Here is an 11,516-nt window from a genome sequence, read left to right on the forward strand (position 1 = left end):
GTCTGGAAACACCAGGGGTAAAACTTGGAACAAGGGGCTGGGGTTGTGGCTCAGAGGTAAAGTGCTTGCCGGGCACACGTGAGGCACTGGATTCAATCCTCAGCACCTCATAAAAATAAAAAAATAAAGGGATGTAGCTCAGTGGCAAAGCATCTGCCTTGCATTCAGAAAGCCCTGGGTTCGACCCCGACAAAAAAAAAATTGGAACAAATCGGCTTAGGATGAGCAGGGTTCTCAGTCAGCCAATCCCCACTTCCCACCCAAGGAGAGGAAACCAGGATCTTCTGTGGAGAAGCCCAGTGGTCCTGGCTGCTGTCTGTGGCCGACCCACCGGCGTGCACAGCTCCCTGCTGGTGAGTGAGTGAGGGCTTTACTCGCAACATGAACTGGCCATGGAGGACCCCCGGAGCTAGAGGACAGTAAACAATGGGGACAGTAATCAGGAGATGATGTGGAGAACTGGAATTAAACACCACAGTCCACTGTTATTCAGATAAGAGATGATACCACATTCATAAACCAAGATCGGGTGGGTGCTTTATAAAAGGACCAGGCAAGGAACTTTAAAGTACTCTTAGAAATTTCAAATATGACAACATAGCTTAAAAGTACTATAAGAGTTGGAATATGAAGTTGAGGATATTTGTCAGATGTAAAATATAAAAACAAAGGGGAAAATCAGAGAGAAGATAAAATGATGAGAGAATAAATCCAGGTTGTGTAAAATCCTCATCAGAGTTCCAGAAAGAATAAGACCAGGAACATTTTCCAGACTTAGAGGACTTGATTTTCCTTATGGCTAACATCCCCAGTGTCCAGTAAAATAAATGGAAAAACACCCACACTGAGGCAGAACAGTATTCGGTCTTAACAACATAGGGATAAAGAAGTGGCTTCCAGAAGTAAGCTTTAAGAGGAGGCAAAAGACACAGAGGAAATGACAGATGACTTCTCAGTAGCAAAACTGAATGCTATATACTAAAAGGACTTAAAATCAGCATACTGTAGTGGCGTGGCCACATCAATGTTTATAGCAGCTCAGTTCACAATAGCTAAGTTATTGAACCAACCTACGTACCCTTCAATAGATGAATGAAGAGAATGTGTGTGTATATATAGATGATGGAATATTACTCAGCCATAAAGAAGAATGAAATTATGGCATTTTCTGGTAAATGATGGAACTGGAGACTATCATGCTAAGTGAAATAAGCCGATCCTGAAAAAAACAGGCCAAATAGTCTCTGATATGCATGTGGATGCTAACACACAATAAAGTGTGGGGGGGAGAATAGAAGGTCATTGGATTAGACGAAGAGGAATGAAGGAAAGGGAGGGAGAATAGGAAAGACAGAATGAATCAGACATAACTTTCCCATGTTCGTATATGAATACATGATCAGTGAAACTCCATACCATGTACAACCACAAGAATGGAAAGTTATACTCCACGTGTGTATAATATGTCAAAATACCCTCAATTGTCACGTATAACTAAAAATAACACATTAAAAAATTTTTTTAAATGCTAAAGACCAGAGCTGGATCTTTAAAATGTAAGGAAAGTTGTTCAGTCTTCTTACTACACTCCAAACAAAAAGATAAAGGTAATTTCAGACACATGGGGACACAAACTTACCTCTCGCACAAAATTTCTTAGATCAGTTGTAGAGAATGTTCTCCTGGAGAAAGGAGGGGAAGGAGGGTGTGGACCCAGGTAATGAGAGCTCTTATCCCCAGGCAACCAGAGAAGGACACGCAAGGCCACAGGGGGACAGGCTGAGCAGGAGGACAGAGTCCTTGGAGGGGTTCTGTGGGGAATGGAATGGAAGGTTAACTGACAGTTATATATATTTGAGAAACAGTGTTGGTATGTCTTTGCTAGACAGCATGGGGGAGAGCTGAAGATACCTAGAAAACGGAGCATGGCAGGCAGGGGTAAGATCAGACAATTATTGATCTCAGAAATAAGAAAAAGGCTTCCCCAAGAAATGTAATCTTTAGTGCATTCTTCAATTGTGACCAATATTTATAAAGTCATATTAAACTCTGACTATTGATTCACCAGAACATTGCCATGTGATTATCTAAAAGGACTAAGAGAGGGAGAGTGGAGTGGTGTGGAGAGCTAGGTCCTCGTGGACTGTAGGAAGAAGCCAGTTACTATCTAAAATTGGGAAAACAAAACATTCTGGACTCTGGTGACATGCAGGAGAAAAGGCGCTTGGCTGGAAGCATTCTGGAGCGAAGGGTGAGAATGGGGAAGGCTGAGGCGAGCTGGTCACTGCTCGGTGACTGTCAGTCTCCACGCGCTCTCTGTTCCCGGTAGCAATCGAGAACCTTTTACTTCTGCAGGGTGTGAAGAATCTGTCCCCACTGAATGTCGGGTAGTACACACCTGGGGAGAAGAGGCAGAGAGATTCCCCTGGTCCACGTGGGATGGTCAACGCTGTGTAGCTCATTGTTCCCAGATGGACCAAATACAGTGCCCTGTCCTCCCCTCATGAAGTCCACGCCGCAGGAGTCATCTGCCTGTCTTTCAGGCTCTCCTGGAAGGTTCTATTCACGGGGCAGCCCAAACACTGCCCTTGACTGTGAATTAAGTTCAGGTAGCGGGTTGAGCAGCTGAAGCCCGTCTCTTCACACTAGAGTGACAGCGATTAGCAATCCACTTACACCCAAGAGGGCACCCTCGCCTCTGGGACCATAGTCCCTGTAAAAGGACATGGCAGGCTTGTGAATGTCTGTCGCCCGCTTGCTCCGTTTATAGTAGGTTCCAAGCAGCCCTTGCACAGGTGAGAACGGCCAGGGTTACACACACCTTGCCACCTGCTCCATCAGGTAAGAAATATGGGCTCTTCGTGATTTTTAAGTCCACATGCGTGACTTTGGGGGCTCGACTGGTAAGCACACACGGGTATCCAAGGCCACACAGTGGCAAAATCTGAAGATTGCTTGGTCTGCTGTTTATTAATTTTTTTGCTTTGTTTGTTTGTTTGTCAGAATGTTATGGAACAGTTTAACCCGGGGCTGCGAAATTTAATAAACCTAGGAAAAAATTATGAAAAAGCTGTTAATGGTAAGTCTGTTTTTCTACATTGATAAATGTAAAGCCCATGTAAAAGTTATTCAGTAAATAGTTTACTTATTTTTAAATGCTTAACATTGAATGTTTAAAACAGCTTTAAATGGCAAAATTAATTGAATCCACAGAACTGTGCAGTGATAGTGCACGATGACTTTAGTGTGTATGAAATGAGGCGAGTTGAACCGGAATGCAGCGACTGCCAGGCTCATTTTAACCTTCAAATCGGGCTTTGTTGACGTGGCTCAGTCTTCTACATCATTGCCCTCAGTGTTTTTTTTCCTTTTTAAACCAAATTCTCCGTGGACTAATAAACATATAAAATGTGTATTTAAAACATTATGCATGTTCATGTCCTGCACACAGGAATTTTTCTGCTTTTTTTTAATATCAAAGATTTTCTTGCCTTTAAATGTAGCACTTTTGGAAATAACATGAGAACTAGTAGTTTTAGTCCAAATGGAAAAACATACAGAGTTTGGACTTAGATTCTCATTTCAAAATAAACAAGCTTCTCATTCATTTAAAAATAAACTTGAGTGTTGACATTTGCCTCTCTGTGAACTAGAGTTGTTCACAAACTCAAAGTTTCATTGAGAAAACTGATATGCAGGTAAGCATGTGTTTCCCTGCTAAAAAATAGATGCTATTATAATTCAAGCATAATCACCTTAAGATCTTAAGGCGCTGACAATCACCACATTCTGACATGGTCAAGACAATTCTTCCTGTATGGCTGGTGTTACCCACCCATCCCAGATATCCACACTCTGGGTTCACCTTCTACCCTGGTTCACCAGGATCGTCAAGAAACATAAGTAAAAACTTTAGTTTCCAGTGGTTTAAATCTGAAGAAGTCTTCAGATCAAGTTTCAGCCACTTCAGATCAAGTGGCTTTTAACTTACCCCTTCCTTCTCTCTTCCACCACACCCCACCGTGCTCCCTGTTGATATTTCAAAAATAAACCTGTGGCCTGTGTCCCTTAGCAGAGGCAGCCCAGGAAAGGGGGATGTGCTGGCTGGACCGTGGGTGACAGGGAGCATTGTTGCTGTAGTCATCAGAGAAGGAAACCGCTTCCTTACTTCGTCACCGAGCTTGCTTTGCCTGACACTTTCAGTGTCAGGAAGGGCAGCAGGTCGGGGACCCCCAGCCCCCTGACCCCCAGCCTCAGTGCCGTCTGCAGGCGCCTTCCCTCCTTCAGAGGGCAAGAGCCCGCCTGGCATTGCTGTCTCTCCCTGGGTGGTTGCTTAATCACAAGCCCCAGAGTCATTGCTGTAGACGTCCTTGTGAAGGAGATCACTGTGGCCCACAGAGGGGTGGTGTTTTTTTCCCCTGCCTCTCTGAGGCGGAATTGCAAGGTAGGTCAGGGAGCTGCCCACAGCGTGGCGTCCTGCCAGCAAGACTTCTCACTTTAACACCTCCTGGAGAAGATTCTCTAATTCGCAAGCATTCCCAGAGTTTCTGCAGTCCATCTGGCCATAGTTTTGCCAAAGCCACTGAGAAATTTTAAATATTTATAAAATTGTTGGTGGGGATTTGGAGTAGAGTTGAGGATGCCGGCCAGATGTGCAGTCAGCCGATTATAAAATGGAGAACACTGAATGAATAAGAGCCGTGTGGACACCGTGTCCCAGGAGGCTGGTCAGCGGGGGCTGCTGTGGACTGGAGCAGGCAGGAGGCCGTGCGGGAGCTGCACTGGCCAACAGATGTTGAGCTCCAGCAGGCGCCCACTGTGTCACTCAGAAAAACAGCGTCCAGGCCAAACCCTGGGTCCGGCCGGCCTGGATACGGCTGGTGCGGAATAGGTGGAAGGGCTGGCTTGTGTATGCATTTGAATCCATCATAGTCACAGTTGCTGTACAACAAGCCGTCCTCAGACTTGTGGCTTTGGACAGCAGTTTGTGATTTCTTCTGTGAAGGCAGGACAGTTCTCAGACACCTGGAACTCACTTCTGCAGCTGCAATCCGCTGAGCCCCAGATCAAGGCTGGGAACTGGGCTAGCTGTCTCCTCACGAGGTCTTTCCCTTCAGTGAGACCACACCGGTTCCTCACACCACAGCGGTGGTGTCCCGAGAGTATAAGCACCAATACCTAGCACCAATCAAGCATCTCTGGTGCTTGCCGATGCCACACTGGTCAAAGCAAGCAAGTCACATGGCTAACCTACCTTCAGTGTGGCTGGGAACCACACAGATGGAATTCTGGGAGGTGTGGTTCATTGAAGGCCATTACTGTAAAAATCTACCATGATCTCCAGGGAGCATGGGTTTACCCTACTGGCCAAGGGAGGCCATTAAAGGCTTTTGAACAGGGCAAGTAACCCAACAAAACTATTTTAAGGAAAACTTAGCTGGTAGAGGTATGTATATAGTTTATCTAGTTTGATGAAATAGTTTACCAGCCACTAAAGTGGAACAAATATGCCTCTTTCCTTAAACAATAAGTAGTAGAAACACAATAAGAATTGTGTTCCCAAAAGGAGGCAAAATTATTAAAATGTTACTTTATTATTAGTTCTAGATACATTTATTATATACATAATTTTATAATATATATAAAATTTTATAATATTTTTTTTTTTTGCACTGAGGATTGAAACAAGGAGTACTTAACCACCAAGCAGCCACATCTCCAGCCCTTCTATATATTTTATCTAGAGACAGGTTGCTGAGGTTGGCTTTGAACTTGTGATCCTTCTGCCTCAGTCTCCCGAGCCGCTAGGATTATAGGCGTGCACCACGGTGCCCAGCAAGTTATATAATTTTAAAGTTAATTTTATCATAAAAGCAAATATATTTTTTAAGACTGACAAGATTACATGGCTTTAAATGTAAGTCAACAGTTAATGAAATTTTTCGATTTCACGTGGGGATGCAAACCAGAAATTTTGTTTAAATATTGTGCAATCCTGCATGCCGTTCTCCCACTAACTGGCTTTTCAGCTTATCAGTACTCTACAATTTAAAATCTTCATTCTAAAATGCATATATTAACTTGACAGTTTACTGGTCATGCACCATGTTTTGAGGTAGAGTCACTGTTTTCTCATCCCAGCTAAGACCAGAGAGTCAAAAAGCACCACAGTTTAGGCCTAAGGAAGTGGAGTTGGAGCTGTGTGGCTGTCTCTGACTCACTGCTGACCTTGGGGACCTCCCAGGATATCTCCACCCCACTCCCCTTCACAAGAGAGGCTGATAACATTCCCATTGACATTATAGGGTAGATTAACCAAGTAATGGCTTGAAAAGTCATATAAATGGTAATTGCTGTTGTTCTTTTTGTAATTATGCTTTAAGTTTATCCCCAGTCATATAAAATAATTGTACAGCAGAACACTGCATTTCCTGAACTTCTATACAGACATAGTGAATGCTGTAACTTAAAATTTTTAAATGTCTACAATAATAGATAAATTTGTCATAAAATTGGGTTATTTGTTTTGGCCTTCAGCTGGACCTGATGTAACTCTCCACCCCCTCCTACCGTGTGTGTGGGGGTGATGGTGCTGGGGATCGAACCCAGGGCTTTGTGCGTTTGAGGCAAGTGCCCTACCAACTGAGCTACACCCCACCAACTCCCCCGTGGGTGGCTCAGTGGCAGATTCCGTGCCTAGCATGTGTGATGCCCTGGGTTCAAATCTCAGCACCGCATACAAATAAATTTTTTAAAAATTCATCAACAACTAATTTTAAAAAAATTAACATTTTTACTAGGGCCTTTCCCAGCTATCTTTAGAATAGTTACATAAATATAGATGTTGATACAACTGTGGTCATTGTGTCTTTGATATGCATCTGGTTTTGTTTTCATCAAAAATAGAATATAGCCATCTTTACATATAATACATATATATTTTTAAATCCACTCTTTAAGAATATGCTGGTTATGAAGTAGGCAAAGCAGCTGGGACACCCTCTCGTTGTCCTCTTGGTAAAGGCGGTGACTGGACAGGGGGTCCTTTGGGTTCTAAAATCCTGCCATACCTAAAGCTGCAGGAGAAGCCAGTTTCTATGTATGAAACTAATCTTTGGAGTAAAGTAAAATAAATGATTTTCTCCAAAATCACCTACAAGGTATCGTGGCAAGGCCGGCTTGTCGAGCACCTTCCTTCTTAAGCTGCACTTGCTCTGGCCCCTGCCATCGGCAACCACGTTTCCCACTCCTCTGTCCTAAAGATTGAACCCAGGAAAGCTGAACCACTGAGCTATCTGCCTAGCCCTGGGTAGAAGTTTTTATTTCAAGACAGGGTCTTATTGAGTTGCCCAGGCTGGTCTCAAACTTGCAATCCTCCTGCTTCAGCCTCCTGAGGAGCTGATACTACAGGTGTGGGCCACTGGGCCCAGGGAGCAGCTGCCATTTTTTCATCAGACACTCTCATCATTAGGGCATTTTATGGATGAACAACCTCATTTCAGAAAGGATATGCAACTTGTCCACAGAAGTCATGGAGTCATAGTTTAGTCTTCAAAATCAGTTTGAAGGGGGAAATGTTTTTAAAATAATTCGAACCCAGCTCATATGGCAATAAACATTTTTCTGTTTCTGCCAAAAAGGGAGGAGGAGCATTCTGTTTTGTTGGGTTCTCCCCCCTAAATAATTCTGGTTTTTTTTGGGGGGGGGGGTGCTACTATATTTCAAATTTCATAGGTTTCCCCGTTAGCAAATATGCTGGCTCTTTGTGATTTCAAATGTCTTTTTTAATAGAAAAAAAAAAAAACACGTACCATCAAAGGACCAGGTTCTTAGACTCCCCACTCAAGTCCTCCTAACTAATAATGTTGCTGACCTGTAGTGCTATAGAATAACCATCTGGGAAAAGAGTTTTCGCTGGAGTAGATGTGTTCCCAATCCTGATTGGGTGTCGGGCACATCTGCTCTGGAACTGGTGCCAGGAGTGGCCAGGGCCTTCTCTGGACCTCTGGCTCCTATTGCTGAAGTTTCCTAGGCTGGTCCCAGGTGAGGATCTGATGGGGCTCTGCTGTGGGCAGAGGCCACCAGCACAGCCATCAGGCATGAGTCCCGCCTCCAGGCCACATTTGCCATAGCCAGGAGGGACCTGGGATGTTTGAAAGAAAACTTGTGTCAGTTCCTCCTTTCCTTGTCTAAGTGACGATTTTGTGTGTTCCCTTTGCTGTCTAGCTATGATCCTCGCAGGAAAAGCCTACTACGATGGAGTGGCCAAGATGGGGGAAATTGCCACCGGGTCTCTGGTGTCCACCGAGCTGGGTGAGCCAACCATCCATTATTCAGAAACCTAACTTGTCATCCTGGGCACCCTGATGAGAAGGTACAGGGTGGCTGCGGGCACTCCATGGCCTGTGGCAGCAGAGGCTCAGTGGAGGGCAGGCCAGGCCCAAAGCCCGGCCGAGCAGAGGGGCTTCCCTGCAACCAGGGAATCCTGGCTCCTGCTCTGGCCTCTCACCCTGGCCCCGAGGTTCGAGCCTGGAGCCTGACCTACATTCTGAGCCGCAGGAGGTGGGCAAGCCGTGGCCTGGCAGGAGTGCTTCCTGAGTCACCGAGGGAAACGGGCTCTGCGTGGCACTCTTGGCTCTTGCGGCTTCCACAGTGGCTCTTGGTGGTGACTTTTCCGGTTCTGCTGGTATGAATCGATCTCCTGTGCAGCAGCGGAGGGCGGCCACACCCTGGGCTGCAGGCGGGGGAGCGGGTTTCTATTTACAGAGCCACTTGGCTGTTGCCATTGCCTGCCAAGAAAGGTCCGGTTTTTTTTATAGCCCCGAACGTCGCCCTCATTTTCAAAACTGTCGAGTGTGTTTTATTGTATAAGGGGTAAGATTTCAGCCTCAGAGTGTTTGGAAACATTCAGAAAACCAGAAGGAAAGGACAGGGAAAGAGGGGTCTGTGGGTTTGAAGAAGTGTCTGGAACGTGGGGAGGAAAAGCAGAGGAGCGCAGGGTCCCAAAGTCAGTCCGGCCCAGGGCCTTCAAAGTGGTTGCGAAACCCTGACCATCAGCGGCCAGGATGGAGTGGGGCCAGCTGGGCGAAGTCCATCTGGACTCATGATTTCTGGCGCTTCCTTAAGCTGTAGGTGATAGGTGGGCTGCAGCCAGTGTGATGGGGCCTCATGCAGCTGTGCACGGTGGCTGGATCCTAGCTCGAGCGCTCTGGGGACTGACCTGGGGCACTGCTCCAGCACCCACAGGTAACAACACACAGACGCAAAACCCAGGACGTTTGGGGGAGTAGGTAGGATGATTGTAGGGTTCCAAACAGGGTGAAATTAATAAGAAACGTCCCATTTGTGTCATCAGGGGAAAAAAACCAAGTGTGACCCTTACATTAAAACATATGGCGCTCTGACTCACTGTCATTCAGGGTGCCTTTTTAATGTTTTATGGGTCCTGCCACTGTTTAAATAAGACTTCGGCTCCACACCTTGCTTTATCCAGCTGTGAATCAACTATTTCCACAGCAACAGTGTTGTTATAAACACGGCTTGAAACTCCAGTTTCAGTAAGGAAAATATGTTTCGATGGCGAAGTTTCTTTCATGTGGATGTGTGTCTTATTCGGAGGGAATGGAAATAACTTTGGTTTCACATTTTTTGTTTCAAGATATCCTTTTGCTTATACACACGGCCTCACAGTTACTAGCTTTCCACGGGGCTACAACAGTTCCAGGATAAAATAGCACCTCAGTACGAGATGATGATTGGGAGGCTGATATTAACTTCTTTTGACTTGCAAGTTTTCATTTCGTTGTGAATGAAATTTTAGACTAAAATACCATCCTGCATCTGTTTAAATTCCCTATATAGAAGAGTAGTGGCAACTAATTAAAAAAAAAAAAAAAGTGGCCAAAGGTAGACAATATTTTTCTTGTTTTCCAAGAAGATTTTATTGTGTGGTTATTCCTGCCTTTCAGTGTTGGTGCGCATAGTTTGATTGTAAATCTTATAAACTTTCATTCACCGTGTCTTTTTTTATTTTAGTAGTGTTCTTTGTTTTATATACCTTTATTTATTGTTCTCTGGTGCCGAGGATTGAACCCAGTGTCTCACACATGCCAGGCACACGCTCTACCACTGAGCTACAGTCCCAGTCCCTCACTGTGTCTTTTGGGTTGAAGTCCACTAGTAAAGCCAGAGCTGCCGCAGAACTATGGCTGATTTCTAGCTGTGGATATTCCCATTTAGACATCCCAGCTGACATTAGTTCACCCATTGCTCTGTGAATAATTTAGGATCCTTTTGCCTAAAAGTAACAAAGTATACAGCCAACAATGATTAAGCAACAGCATGCTGCTTGTTCCACATAAGGCCAGGAGTAACAGGTTCCCAGATAATCGGTGGAACCTAGGTTCCTTATCCTCAGCGTCATGCCCATTTCCTCATTCATGGTACTAAGATGGCTGCCAGTCTGAGTATCACCTCTCTTCCCATGGTCTCCAAAAGCAGGAAAGGGGATTTCTTCTCAGATGTACTCTTTTACAAAGGAGGAAACCTTTGCCCAGAAGCCCCAGCACACAACCCCTCGGGTCTCATAGTCCAGTTTGGATCACACACCCACGCCCAGCTCCCAGAAAGCCTTCCCTGGCACGTTAGCCAAGGAATGCCAGGGAGGAGAGGGCACAGCTGTTAGGAGATGGCCTAGTGATGGCCCCCACATCAGGCGTCTGGCATGAAAGGTTTGTTTCAACAGCTTCTGATGGAAGGAAAGGAGCTACACCAGCGTGCCCTCTAGCAGGACCTTGCGCTTCTAAGCTCTGCGTGCGTCTGGTTGGGTGACATTTTTCTCCCACGTGGCTGGGGGGTGCGTTACTTCCTCCAGAAGGCCATGGCGGTCCTTCCTGGTCTGCCCTGTGTGGAAGCAGGAATTCTAGCGCAGAGGCAGCAGGGCGTGGGCAGCTCTGTGTCCTCCGCCCTCGGGCTTTCCCCAAGCCTCCAGGACTTGTCCCCATGAGCGCGCATCTTCCCCACGCCGCCCTCTCCACGGTCCTCCTCGGGTCTTCTTCTGGCTGGGGAGTCTGCAGGGCCAGGTCAGCAGCTGCTTTCACTTGTGACCCCCTCGGCTGTATGGTGGACCGATGGGGGGATAGAGAAAATGAGTCACCCGCCCCTCTGCAGCCACCGGCCGCTGCTATGGGTCCCTGCGCTCTGGGACAGCGGCGACCTCATGCAGTGCGCCTGCGCTTGCTGAAGCAGCTTTTTCCTGTGAGGGGCCCCAGCCGGCCTGCGATCCCGGGCAGCAGGAACAGCGGACAAGTGCTTGCTCTGCGCGGGGACCAGTATCCTCTGCGGGCAGCGCTGGCCTTCAGTTCTCGCCGCGGCCCTGGGGGTGGAGTTGAGGCAGCTGTGCCGTGGCCTCACAGTGAGGCTCCAGAGCCAGCGGCTCGCCCCACCTGGGTCGCCGGGACTCTGAGTTCTTCACCCCCGAACTCTGGAGCACTTCGCTGAGGCCAGGGGAAGAGGAG

The 11,516-nt window shown here is 46.5% G+C and overlaps 1 protein-coding gene and 1 non-coding gene across 3 annotated transcripts in view; one reads left to right on the top strand and one right to left on the bottom strand.

The window, feature by feature from the left end:
* Positions 1-11,516, top strand: part of Baiap2l1 (BAR/IMD domain containing adaptor protein 2 like 1) — an 87,061-nt gene that overhangs the window by 20,782 nt on the left and 54,763 nt on the right. The window contains exons 2-4 of one of the 2 annotated variants that reach the window (XM_048785238.1): positions 3,004-3,079; positions 8,227-8,313; positions 9,127-9,246. In XM_048785238.1, coding sequence (XP_048641195.1) covers positions 3,004-3,079; positions 8,227-8,313; positions 9,127-9,246 — 283 coding nt within the window. The remainder of the gene's footprint in view (positions 1-3,003; positions 3,080-8,226; positions 8,314-9,126; positions 9,247-11,516) is intronic. The other variant, XM_015501985.2, reaches the window with a different exon arrangement.
* On the bottom strand, positions 6,585-6,659 carry Trnal-caa. The gene has a single exon. It is a non-coding gene; the product is annotated as a tRNA-Leu (tRNA).

The sequence above is a fragment of the Marmota marmota genome, unplaced genomic scaffold (genome assembly GCF_001458135.2).
Source record: "Marmota marmota marmota unplaced genomic scaffold, marMar, whole genome shotgun sequence".
Lineage (NCBI taxonomy): Eukaryota > Metazoa > Chordata > Mammalia > Rodentia > Sciuridae > Marmota > Marmota marmota.